General features: G+C 52.2%; 1 protein-coding gene across 1 annotated transcript in view; it reads left to right on the top strand.

Moving 5' to 3' along the window:
* SYNPO (synaptopodin) overlaps positions 1–13,826 on the top strand; it is a 59,684-nt gene that overhangs the window by 16,078 nt on the left and 29,780 nt on the right. Inside the window, exon 2 of the mRNA XM_038414746.2 lies at positions 483–1,425. Within this exon, the coding sequence (XP_038270674.1) occupies positions 942–1,425 (484 nt within the window). The 5' untranslated portion in view covers positions 483–941. The remainder of the gene's footprint in view (positions 1–482; positions 1,426–13,826) is intronic.

The raw sequence follows: 13,826 nt of genomic DNA, 5'->3' as shown, positions 1-13,826 counted from the left end.
GAATCCAGGCACCCAGCAATCCTGCAGTTAAGTACCAATAAATTAATCCGGTCTTTCTCCTCTCTCCCCTACAGAATGCCACTTTCCTGTCTCCTTGTTCCCCCAGGGCACTTAGAGTTCCAGCACATCACCACAGCCCTTCTCCTTTTCTCACATCACATGGCCCAGGTCACTCCTCAAAGATCTGATCATGGAGGTTTCCTGATGGGCCACATGGCTTTTGCTGCCTGGGAGCTGGGAGGGTGATGTGGGGGGATTCTGCGAGGGGATCCTGGCAGAGACTGCCTCTCCCAGGCCCCTCTTATGTCATTTTAATGGGAGGGGATCATCTGGATCATTATTATTTTCTTTTCTACATAATTCTCCCTAGATGAAGTGTGCAGTCTTAGGAGCACAAGAATTGCCGCACTGGTTCAGACCAGAGCAGGCCCATATTTGCCGATATGCTCACATCTGTCATGCTTTCCATTTTGTTCGCTCAGGTTCCTTGTCTTTGAAGCTGCTTCACCTGCCTGATGCACCTTTGGAAAAGGAAAATCCCCCGAAAAGGCTCCTCCCTGATGTTTCCTCAGCCCAGTCTTCCACTCTCCCCCAGTAGGAGATCTGGGGACTACAGCGAAAGACAAAGAGGATTCAAATGGTCTTTGGGGACTCTGACTTCACAGCTAAAAACGTGTGGTTCCTCTTTGAAAGGAGAAACCACACCTGCTCTCAGTAACACCCATGTCCCAATGTATGTGAAAGTTCTCAGGTCAGGGTGAAGAACAGCTCAGCTCCCACAAGTAACCCTGACGCTCTCCCCTGCAACAGTGGATTATTCTATGGGATTATCCCATACAGGAGAGAGTCCCCAGAGTATGAACAATAGACTGAGCCTTAACACTCTTGAAAGTCCATAAAGCATTGAACCCTGCCCAAAGAGACTGCAGAAAGGGATTACAATGCTTAAGGCAACGTTACTGCAGCCTTGTCTCCAACCTCAGCCCCGCTGTGCTGGGTCCAGTGAAAGAAGCCAGCATTCTTATGGCTTTGAGACTCTAAAGGTGGACCCAGAAGTGGGCTATGGCTGTTTGGTTCTCCAGCAGGAGAAAGAGAAGGAAGGCAACCAAAGGTGCCAGCCAACTGGAGCCATTTGCCCTTTTAACCCGGAGGAGCTGGAGGAAAAGAATGAATTGTCAGGAGGAAAATTGAGAAACCATCTCCAGTGGGAGAGCAGGAATACCAATGGAGACATGCTGGGGCCCAAATTCAACAGCTACAGCTTGGCATCTGCTTGTGGGTACCCAGCTACAAGAGACTTGCCACGGTCTGCCCCAGAGCTGCTTCATTCTGGGGTTAGCACCAGAGAGGACCCCAGTGAAGAATGGAAAGTGGTAAAGGTGAAACGAGTCCTCATTTACCCTGCTGGCAAGCCGCAGAAAGCAAGTAAGCAAAGCACCTTCAGAAATCCCTTCTTGCCCCTTCCCCACACGGTTCTGTCACACCCTGTCTGCAAGGGTATGTGTCACTCAGGCTAAGTGTAATAATTGGGGGCCTAACATGTTACCCACCATAAGTACATAAGAACGGTCCTACTGGGTCAGACCAAAGGTCCATCTAGCCCAGTATCCTGTCTTCTGACAGTGGCCAGAGCCAGGTGCCCCAGAGGGAATGAACAGAACAGGTGATCATCAAGTGATCCATCCCCTGTCGCCCATTCCCAGTTTCTGGCAAACAGAGGCTAGGGACACCATCCCTGCCCATCCTTGCTAATAGCCATTGATGGGCCTATCCTAGATGAATTTATCTAGTTATTTTTTGAACCCTGTTATGGACTTGGCTTTCACAATATCCTCTGGCAAGGAGTTCCACAGGTTGACTGTGGGTTGTGTGAAGAAATACTTCCTTTTATTTGTTTTAAACCTGCTGCCTATTAATTTCATTTGGTGACCCTAGTTCTTGTGTTATGAGAAGTAGTAAACAACACTTCCTTGTCTACTTTCTCTACACCAGTCATGATTTTGTAGACCTCAGTCATATCTCCCCTTAGCCAAGTAGAGTGATTTCTACAACTCTTCCTAGGACAATCCCCTGGCCGGCCTGCCCAGTCAGACACAGGAAAACCCCCAACCTCCCTAATTGTCTCCCCAGGGGAAAGCCCAGTGACATCCCAAGGGGTGTGGATGCCTGGAGCTTGGTCATCACCACACAGTTTGAACAGATGGAAATCCCAAATCTTTCCAATGCAGTGGGCGGGGGAGGGATGTGATTTACAGGAAGCAGCCATCTCGTGTTCCCTGATTAAAGGCCTGGTTGATTGATAGAGCTGCCGGAGCTTCTCAGTTCCTTTTCTGTCCAAGTGTGTGTGAATTCAGTGCTAGGTGCTAGGTTACCCTTGCCGGACACTGCAACCCTCCCCTTAGCCACAGAACAGACATGCCCCCCCGCAGCCCTTTGTGGGAGGAAGGCTGACTCATTCTCCATGGCCTACTGAGTCTGTGGGTCCTTCGCTGAGGCTGCCAGGAAGGATGCTGGCTCTGGCCAATTCCGGTGGCTTTTTCTGTGATGTGGAACACCTGTCTGCTTGTAGTGGGAGTGGTACGTCCAATTCATTTCATCCCAGCTCCTGATCAGCCATCAGAGGATAACTTGTGGTCACTACCCAACCTGGGCTCTGTTAGAACTGGTGACCTAAAAGCAAATGGCTTGGTCCCCCATTACTTGCCCTTTGGCTAGCCACTCCTGTATATTTAGAGTCATAGAGTCATAGAGTCATAGACTTTAAGGTCAGAAGGGACCATTATGATCGTCTAGTCTGACCTGCACAACGCAGGCCACAGAATCTCACCCACCCACTCCTGTAACAAATCCCTATCCTATGTCTGAGCTATTGAAGTCCTCAAATCATGGTTTAAAGACTTCAAGGTGCAGAGAATCCTCCAGCAAGTGACGCTGCAGGGGAAGGCAAAAAACCCCCAGGGCCTCTGCCAATCTGCCCTGGGGGAAAATTCCTTCCCAACCCCAAATATGGTGATCAGCTAAACCCTGAGCATGTGGGCAAGACTCACCAGCCAGATACCCAGGAAAGAATTCTCTGTAATAACTCAGATCGCACCCCATCTAACATCCCATCAAGGCCATTGGGCATATTTACCGCTATTTCAAGCTCTATTTAAAAATTAGGTGCTTTATTTTAATCTCCTCGATTCCCACACTTCACTTCCATCTACACCCATTCAATTAGAAGCACCTTTGCGTGGCTGTAACTGTCTCTCTTTTCTGGCTCTAAGTACCCTTTGAACCACCCTTTCAAAACACAGCCACTTGCAAAGCCACCCATCTGTTAATAACGCCCCCACTCTTGTATTCTAGCTGTAACCTCAGTCGGAAGCCTATGGTAACTCCTTTTACAGTATTAGAACCGCTCTTATGGAATTACAGACCCAGGAACCATTATTTTAACACATTTGCCACCATTATTGATGTTTTGTTCCTGATCAGTTATTATCTCAATTGCCAAATATTGAAAAAGCAGATTTGTTGATTGCACCCTGATTTGCCAGTACCCCTCCCCCCAGCTTATTTTATTTATCCACATAGGCTAAGATTTTCAAGGGACTCGTGATTAGGGGGAGCTCTGGGTTTGGGTGCCTGACTTGAGATGCCTGATCTTCAGAAAATGCCGAGCACCTGCCTTCTTCAAATCAAACTCCTTTGAGGGACTTCAGGATGGGCAACCTCAAAAACTGAGGCATCTCAAATCACTTGCTGCTTCTGAAAACCTTGGCCATACTATTTGTACGTGTGCGTCATTAGCTACTCTTTTGGCAGCAGCGAGTGAAGTGCAGGACACTGCGAGCCAGACCAGCCAGATCCAAATCATCTCCTGGTCTGCCGTTGTTCTCCGTTCAGGATGGTGGCTCTCCTTTGAGAAAGGTCAGGGTTCATTGTATCCAACCTCAACGCTTTCACAACACATGCCCCAAGTCCAAAAGCACAGCTGGAATTTTAAAGCAACTCAACAGGGTTTGTTTGTTTTTTAGAAACACTTTGTCCATCCCAGCTCTTTCTCCAAGCGAGGTCATGGTAAGCCACTGCCTGTGAGCCATCAGAATTGCAACAGCAACTCACTGGGAGATCAGGTCTTGTATCCATGTTTGGCTGCAGGATCAGGCCCTTTTGCTTCAGGTGGGGAATAAATGCCTGGAGAAACTGAAGCCTTGTAAAGCAAAGGCCTGGTTTGAGCCAGATGCCCCCAGCAATGAAAAAAAAGTAGGTAAAAAGAGAGAAAATACAGAAGATGTCAGCACAACTGTCTCGACATAAGAGTAGCTTTCAAGGTTTCCCAGCGGGCATTTTTCCTCTTCCTGGTCCATGTCACTGCAGAAAAAAAAGGCTCCCAGTAATGTCAGTGGAATTAAAACCCAGTCACAGCGCTCAACAGAGAGAGGTGCACCAGATACGGGAACAGCTCGGCTGCCGTGTGTTGGTTCTTAGGAGGCCTTTGTGAGATGTCGATACTGGTGTGAGTGCAATCCCCAGCAGAGAGATGTTCATGACTGGTGCTGCCCTCTGGTGGCAGTGTCAGGACCAGTGGGACCGCTTGAGCATAGTCTGAGCCCCTGACGATGAATCTGCCCTTCCTATTGGATCTGGCTAGAGCAGCGTGGGGTTGAAAGGATTGTACCTCTCCTGCCATCTGCTGTGCCCGTAGGGTGGATTTCACTCACCGGGACTGTGGCATTGGCACTTCCAGCAGCCCCAGCTTCCCTTTAAAAATGGAAATACACAAAACCAAACCCTTAGTTACTGAGAACAGAAAACTACACATGGAATAAAGCGGAGAAGCCATCCCCTCCCATCCCCCAGCTCAGATGGAAACAGGCAGGAATGCCGGTGTGGTGATTCTAGCCCTCAGCCTTGGATATATATTTAAAGAATGCCTTTAAAAAAAACAGATGAAAGAGGCGAGATGCTATTTAGCCAGGGGGCCGACTTTCCCGTGATGCTGGGGCCTGCCATTCCCCTGTGCTCAGTGTAGGTGGCAGGGGAAGGGGTGGCTATGCACCTGGTAGAAATGGCAATGGAACCACGGCCAGATTGGTTGATACAGTGTCCATACTGTAGTCCTTAACCTGTCCAGTCACAAGTGCGGGAACATCCTCTTTGCTATCTGTCTTACATAGCTGACCTCCCATCGCCACTGGATTGAAGCCCCTCACAATCTGTAATCTATTTATCCCCGCTACTTCCCTGGGAGGCCGGGCAGTGCAATTATCCCCATTATATAGTTGGGGAACTGAGGCACAGAAAGGCAAAGGCTGACTTTAGGCACCTAAATCCTTATGAGGCTCTGGGCCTAAGTGGCTGGCAGAGCAGTGAATTGAATCCAGGTCTCCAGCACCCTCACCAGTGGTGAGGAAGGATGCTCCAATGGTTAGAGCACTACTAGCCTAGGACGTGGGCGGCCTGGGTTCAAATTTCTGCTCCTCCATGGGTGACCTTGGGTAAGTCGCCTAGTCTCTCTGTACCTCAGTTCCCCATCTGTGAAAGGAAGGTAGTAGCACTGCCCTGCCTCCCAGCCATGCTGCGAGGCTAAATACACTAAGGATTGTGATACTCTGGTAACAGGGGCCTTATGCCTAACTGAGCTCAATAGACCATCTGGCCTCCCTTAGCGGTGGGCCAAGAATGGGAGCCCCTCATGCCTTTTCTTACAGGACAGGGAATTTGTGGGATACTCCTCCTGCCCCCCATGCTGCATTGGCAAACAAAAGTATAGCTGACAGTATAAGGAAGGGCCCAGTGAGCCCCCCTACCCCCTGGATCGTGGTGGAGAGGTGCAGTGCTGCACACTGTCATCCCCTGTGGTCAGTTCTGAGATATCATTTCCCACCACCCCACTCCTGGGTGAATTTCCAAGAGCGTCTCACTCGCCCCCGCACCACATTCCCATTCTCAAGGCCCCTAGTCCTGGCCTCTGGCCTCCTAGCTGAGGAGACTTGATGAGACTCACTCCTTTTCCCTTCTCTTTAGTTAGGGCCTGAGCCTGAACGGCTGAACTCTGGCACTGATGTTATTGGGTGCAGGATTGGATCCTTAAAGAGGGATTTTGCTGCTCTTTCCAATAGGTTCCCAGACTTTCCAGTGGGTCAGACTAGGGCTGGGCTTTTCCAGGGAGCCTAAAGGAAGTGGGTGTGCCAATCCTAGTGAAATGCAAAGTGCCTAACTCCCTTAGGCACCTGGGAAAATACATAGACCTGTTTACTTGTATCTGAGTTTGAAGCCGGAGTTGCTTCTTCCCTGCCCAGCCAGTGGACATCATAATGCTGAATTTGTGACATCAGTATCATTTCCATGGCAACAGCCTGTGATGTCATGGGGACAGGATTATGATGTCACAGCAGGATCTTGCTGAAAGAGAAGCTGGGCTAGGAGGGGAGGAACAGAGGCTGCTCTCCCCCCACCCCAGCAAACCTGGCCTTGCAGGGAGGATCCTTCTGGGGGCTAGAGGAGCATGCAATCAGTCCCCAGCATGGAGACAGGGGGTGGGAGACTCACACAGCTTGGGGTACAGATTCTGCTCCAGGCCAGGGATTACCAAGAACAGCTGCAGCAGGCTTCAGGCAAGTGGATGGCTGTAGTCCTCCCCCCACAACTGCCCCATCTCCCCCTAGAGGGACAGCAGTGAGCAGCTGCAGAGTGCAGGAGTGGCAGCATGGCCTGTTCACCCCCCTCACCCAGTGGGAGCTCCAGGGGGACGGCCGGGGACAGGATTCAGCCCCCTCTCTAGTGGGGGAGTTCCCCTTTCCGGAGCTTGCCAATAGTGCATTGCCAGCCAAAGGAGAGTGCCCTGCTAAAGCCCTAGAGGGTGACCAGACAGCAAGTGTGAAAAATCTGGACAGAGCATAGGCACCTATATAAGACAAAGCCCCAAATATCGGGACTGTCCCTATGAAATCGGGACCTCTGGTCACCCAGGGCCACTTGGCTCTTGTGGCCTGAGCCCCTGATGAGCCGCCCAAGGCCAGGGAGAAAGTGAAAGACAGCGGGCTCCCTGGGCGGGGCGGGCAGCGCTAGGACCTGGCGGCAGCCAGGCTGGCTCTGCACAATGGGCTTTGCTGGCGGAGCGGCTCCCCGCCCGGCAGAGCCAGGGGGAGCGGGGAGCGGGGAGCGGCGAAGTCCCCGGCTCCTGCTCGCCGGGGCGGCCAGGGGCAGAGGAGCCGCTTTGACAGACGCGGCCAGTTGCTGACACCCGATCCAGCGGGCCGGGGAGCGCGGACCAGCCCGGCCGCTTAAAGCGCAGCGGCGGGGGGCAGCGGCTCAGAGCACGGCGCGCCCTGCGGGGAACCAGCCCAGACCCAAAGGGAACCCCCAAGGTAACGGGGGGCAAAGGTGTCCCGGGGCAGGGGCGGCTGGCGGGGCTGCAGCTGGGCGGAGAAGGGGGGGGAGTCCTGCTTCGGGGGGCAGCCAGGGCACCCCCAGATCATCCCGCACCTCGCAGGCCAGCAGCACCCTAAGGCCAGTGACCGCTGGGGGCGGCCAGAGGCGAGGGGACCTGCCGCCTCTGCCGGGAGCGCCCCGGGTCTCTCCACGCTCCCGGCGCGCCGGGCAGCTCCGCGCTGATGTAACTTCTCTGGCGGCGGATCCCTTTTGGATGAGCTGCCGCTAGCGCTGGGGGGTCCCCCAGCTCCCCCCCCCAGCCGCGCGATGCAAAGGGCAGTTTCTCGTCCGCCTGCTCCAGCGGGGTCTGCGGGGGGGCGGGGGGGAACTTTCCGGGGGTTCCTAGCTGCTGGGGACCAACTCGGCTTCGCCTCTCGTTGCGACGTAAACAAGCCCCGGGGGTTGTTTTCTGTCGCCGTAAATTGACACCCGTGTGTGTGAGCGAGAGAGGGAGACACGATGGGCAACCTGGATATTAATGGGTAATGCAGAACGGCTGCTTGCCCCAAGCGCGGAGCTGGGAAGCCGGGTCCTGTAATCCCAGCCAGGTGCAGGTGCAGGTGCAGGAGCGGAGAGCTGGGCCCCCTCTGTCTCCCGGCGTTCACCTGCAGCGCTTCGCGCTGGGAGAAGTGCAGAGAGGGTCGGGTCGGGTCGGTTGCTCGCCAGGCCCCCCTCCCCGCCTGCTCCAGCTCTCTGCTGCAAACGTACTTGGGTTGCTTTTTACCACACCTGGACATTGCTGTGCGCAGAGCTGGGTATCGTAGAGCGTCCATGCTGGAGCTGCGAAGGGGTGCAGTATGTAGGAGTGGATCTGGAGGCATAGACCTTGTCCTGTGTTAAAGCCAAGTGGCAGGATGTGTGAATGGACCCGGTTGATTGGATGGGGTTTTGCACCCCCCAGCCGCAACCACACCACCTTGTGTTGGAGACAGGAGGCCTACCTGTTTGCACCCTGTCTGCACCCAAGGAGATTGCTTATGTGTTGTCCGAAGGGTGTTAAGAAATACCCACCTAAAGTCCCCCTTGAGTGCCTGATTCCACATCAATCTGAACAAGAAGATCTCTCCAGTAGGTCCCTGGTTCCTGCAAAGGAAGGACTAGTCAGAGGTGGCTCCAATGGCTTTGTTGCCCTAGAGCAGTGCTACTCAGACCTCGGTGGTTCAGGAGCCAAATTAGTGATCGGCATTACCCAAGAGAGTCATGGTCAGGAGTGTCTTTATATAGTGTCTTGATTATTCTGACCAAATATGATTATTGTATCAAGTACAGTTGGGTAATAACACAGTAAGAGCACCCTGACTGGCTAATAACTTAGACTGGTTAATAATTAAATCACAGGGTGTTTGAATATCACATGCTGCAAACTAGAGCTGCAGGGAGATACATTAAAGAGCCATTTGCAGCTGCTGAGCCTCAGTCTGAGCATTGCTGCGCTAGATCCTGGCAATACTCAGACAACCCAGATTTCCCCCAGGGATACGTCTGCACCCCAATGCAGGGAGGAAGGCACTGGCAGGCTGGATTGAGGGGAGAAGTTCTCCTTGAGACACCTGTTGGTCTTACTGGATACCAACTGTACCTGTTGCTCATCATTTGGGATCATCCTCCAGGTCTGCCCATGTTTCAGATTTTGCTCCTTTGCCTGATGCCTTATGCAGAAATCTGACTCCAGGACCTTCTGATATTGAGGCAGGAGCCCCCAGGCTGTGGCATTGGAACAAGTTTTACAGTGGGGGTGTTGAGAGCCATTGAACCAAACTGTTAACCCTGCATCTGATGGAAACCACTTCAAGCCAGGCACTGTGGCAGCACCCCCAGCACCCCTAGTTCCAGCACCTGTGCCCCGGGGGCAGTTTGTTTTATTCAAACTTCCTGTTGTTTGCTTTACTAAGATGTAGTTCTGGAAGTGAATTAGGTGCTGGATGTACCAGCCCAGAGCTAGATGCTCTCTGTTATTGTGCGGAGCAACTGCCTCACAGGCAGGGGCGATGGGATGGCCCTGCAGTGTGCCTCACCCTCACTTCGGAAGGCCTCCTCTAAGGAGGTGACAGCTTGGTCTCCCTGCCTTGTTCAGCATTGGCTTCTCTGTTGAATGGCAGTGGTGCTGGCTTTTGGATGCAGACCCTTCTGTGTCCTGGACTAGACTGAGAATCAGCTCCTGTGGTGCAGTTATTTTTTCCTCTCCCTCCACCTCTGCCACAGCTGCCTTTTTCCCCTTTTATCTTGGCGGAAGTTTAATTTTCCTTTCTTTAAGATACGGCATCTGACCTCCGCAGATGAGAGCCAATCAGGCTCCCTCCTCTTCCCGGGACTTTAGCTGGGGCTCCCAGGGCTGCTCCCTGGCACCGCACAGCTGCTTTGCGTGTGGTTGCCCATGTACATATCTATACAGAGGAGAGAGCCTGCTCTCTGGCCACGCTCAGGGCTGAGAGGGACGTGCTGGTGATTTGCACTTGAAGGAGCACGGCTGCCACCAGTTGAAATACGGATGCTTTATCTGCTGCACTGACCAACCTGCCAGAGCCCCAACGTTTGCTGCTTCCAAAGCTGTTGCGTTCTGTGTGGCAGTTTAGCGCAGGTTCAGACGGAGTGTGTGCAGCCCACCATGGCACTGGGGAAGGCCTCCTGGAACACTTGTGGGTCAGGACAGAGGCAATAGGAACTAGGGGGAGGGATTGTTGGGCACTGGAGTTCAGTGGGATTACTGTAGGGTATGTTGTGATGGCTGTTGATTTATTGGGTTAATCTGAAGTTTTAACTCACGTCTGCAGCAGGATGCAATCCCCAGCTTTCACCCACTTATTTATTTTCCACCAACACCTCCATATTTTGTAAAGGCAGTGAGGTTTTCCTCCTGCTTCCCATCTCCTCTTGCCCGCATGCAAAAGGAAGCTAGACACTCCCCTAAGTGTTTCAGCTGCGTTCGCTGATGGCCCCAGGGAGATGTTGCCAGACCACTGTATTCCATAGCCTTTCCAAACAGAGCACCAGAGACATCTGTGGCATGTCCCGCCAGAAAGCTGGGAACCTACCCAAAGTAGGGAAGTGTGGGGTGAGGCTCCCCCTGACCAAGTTAGGATTGACATTTCCTTTGGGTCTATAGTGCCGTAGGTCACATGGAGTTTTAACATCTGGGGGGAAGAAGATTTGAGGCCAGAAAGGAGGCCGAAATTTCATACCCGAAGCAGAACTGGAAAATACATGTATTGATTTGGTTTGTGGGCAGAAAGTTTCACATAGCTGTAGTAAAGGCGAAAGGTCAGTTGTTTCCTGCCAGAAAACATGCCTTCATTTCTTTCTTGTCAAATGCTCAAAACATTGAAGCGAAAGTTCTCCCCCTCCCCCCCCCCCCGTGGTTTTAGATGTGGCATTGATGAACACGATTTCTTTCCCTGAGTTTGGTGCCTGGTGGAAAGGTTTATCACTCAGTTCTCTGGTACTTGTGTCACCACTGAACTGCCCAACCTGCTGGCTTGGGAGAAGCAAAGTGGTCCCACCTACAAATCTGTTGGAGACCGGAGCCTATCCACCACCTGATCATCTTCCCCGCTGCAGGTTACAAGCTGTGTCATAAGATCACTCAGCCACATTAGGTAACATAAAGCCAGGCTGCACAAAGGCCAACTCACACCTGATACAGTCGTGTTGTTACCGGAATGGAATCCAGGTGCTCCCCTTGCTTGGCATTATCTGGGAAGTACCTTTCCCACAGAGTTGGTATAAGCTTTGTCAGAACCTCAGGCAAATAACCCAGCCAGCCCCTGCTCTTCCTCCACCTCGCAGCATCCAAGATAATCCACTGGGAGAAAAACAAGGATCATATGAAGAGCGACTCTTCTCTGAGAGTGTGAGCATCTGGGTACGTTTGGACGGGACTACATTTCATTTCATGACTCTGTCAGGAGGGTCTCTGGTCTGCTGCAGACACTGGTCTCGGTAAGCAGCTCGGAGGCATAAAGCCAAGTTTCAGAAATTGCTTTTGGTGCCATTACTGAGAGACTGAATTGATCTCGTTTCATTCTGCTGTCACGTGGAAGAACTCTGCCCTGGTTTGTTGTGTTGGTCAGAAATGGAGCTTCCTACTTGTCTCCGTATTCCCCACACTCCAGCGGCTGGTCGAGGCACCTTCATTTGTGCGTGGATTGCCAGTGACACTGTGGTGTGAGGCGATGGGGTTCTCGGGCGTGGAAGAAAGCTCTTCATTGGCCAGAGCTGGCTGCTGCTCCCGCGTAGTCTGTGTTTCCTGTACCATATTACCAGTGCTGTCTCTGGAGTTGGATTCATGCCCTCTCTCCTTGGTTGTTTGGAATCAGATCGTTTGTTCAGTGCAGTGTCATTTCCTGAGCTCTCTTCCATACCACTGGGCCTTTAGATGTCTTGGAGGAGAACCATGGAGCTTTGGAATGTCAAAGCGCCCGATGGGGAGCAGGATATTGGTGGAAAACCGAAATCGAACGTGTTGAAAATCACCTGCCAAATCTTGAGTCTGGGAGTTGATGTTTCCTCTTCCAGCCCATTAACGCCATTGACCTCATCTATTAAACTATTGGTATAGGTGGTCTCAGTGCACGGGAGGTAGAGTGCAGCATGCCCTTCATCCAGCCAAGTCGCTTCTTTTCTTCCCCAAATGTGCTCCCTGCTGTTTTGGCTTAGGGGCTGTCCCATGTGTCCCCAGCACAGTTGAACTCCACATATGATACTTTGTGTCTGGATTTGTTGTGGGACCTTTAAACACAATGGGTTTGGAGACTTTCCCTTGCTATTTCCAAGGTACCCTTTGGCTCGGCAACTGTAGCAGTAATAGGCAACAAAGCAGCAGAAATGGCTTGGCGTGAAATCCTGGCCCATCCACGTCAATGACCCACCGAACCCCCATTGGCATCCGTGGGGCCAGGGTCTCGCCCTTGTTTGACACCGATATCTGCGTCACCGGGCATCACGTCGGGGTCTGATGCAGGGGTAGCCTGGATCACATGTAAGATCACAGTCTGAGGAAGAGCTAGGTTCTCATCTCATCAGTCACCTGAGGGTTTGCAAGTTCCAATTCCCTCTGCAAAATAGCCCTTTGCAACCGGACCCTGCCACTGCTAGGTAAGCTGAGCAGGGAGGAATTCTGTTTTCTCTTTGGCTGGGAAGGGGAGGGTGACCAAAAAAGCCCTTCCTCAGCCTTGCAGGAACAGGCCATGTCCTTGCTGCAAAAAGGTCGACTCTGACGGGTCAGTAAAAAGCTGTTAAGCCCTGAGCTTTGGGGGCATTGCTGGAAGTCATGCCCGTGACATTTGGAAACCTAAGGAGCTGGTTAAAGTGACAAATGCCTGTATAACCCAGTAGCCCCCAGCAACTCTGCTGCATTTCAGGGTCTGTCAGCATTCCCATCACAAACTCCCCTTTCTCATGATTTCCAGTCCAGCAGCCAGCTACAAAGCAACCAGACAGAACTTCTGATGGCAGGCGGGGATTGCTGCTCAGATCTCTGAGGAGACGAGACGTCCTACCCATCCCCAGAAACCCTATTCCTGGGCCAGGAATGGATGTGGCCCTTTTGTCCCGCAGGTTAAATAACCACAGTCCACGGCTGAATCGGAGCTATGGAGTGGGGAGGGGAGGCAGGTAAGCGGAAGGCCCCTGTTGGAGCTAGACTGGTGATGGAAGGCAGGATGCCAAGGGACGACAGAATGAATGCATCCCAGAGCACAGCTTTGGGCGTGGAGGGAGGGGTGTGTGCAGGGCAGTGCTAAGTTTATGTCTATGCCACTGCACATGGGAGGCGTGTATGCCAATGGGCTAAGTCCCGCAGTGCCACTTGCGATGCCAGGGCGAAGCACGGCTGCAGCAGGTGGGAGCTGGCGGTGTGGGTCTGGCTGTGCTTTTGCAGAGGAATAATTGTAACAGTTAATAATCATTGTATTAGCTATAATTCCCCTGCATTGCCGGAGGGCTCACAGTGCTGGTCAGCCCTGCAAAAAAGCCACACAATAGCGATTATTATTAGTAATAATAATTGAATAGGAACATTTGAAATGGACTTTTGATGAAAAAAGACCTAGAATATCTGACAGAAAACCCAGCTGGCATCACTGGCAATGTGGAGTGATAAATATAGGGACCAGAATGGCCATTTAAGAAAATATCCCCATCGGAGGGGAAAAAAGGTAAAGTACCTTCTAAAAGTTGGGAAAGGACAAAGTGACACTGAGCTGGTTGTGGGGAGGGGAGTGCCACAAAGCAGGGTCACCTGCAAACTCCCCTGTGGAACCCTTCCCTAATGGAGGGTGCGTGAGCACGGATGCCCGCTGGTCCCGGGCTTCAGTAGAAGCGCTCAGATGAAGCCAGAGGCAATGCCTTCATCAATAATAATGCCTACGGCTTAAGCAGGGCTTTTCTTCTTCGGATCACATGACGTG

The sequence above is a fragment of the Dermochelys coriacea genome, chromosome 8, assembly GCF_009764565.3.
Source record: "Dermochelys coriacea isolate rDerCor1 chromosome 8, rDerCor1.pri.v4, whole genome shotgun sequence".
Taxonomy (NCBI): domain Eukaryota; kingdom Metazoa; phylum Chordata; order Testudines; family Dermochelyidae; genus Dermochelys; species Dermochelys coriacea.
Note: the sequence above shows the minus strand (reverse complement) of the source record. Positions and strands in the feature narration are given on the sequence as shown.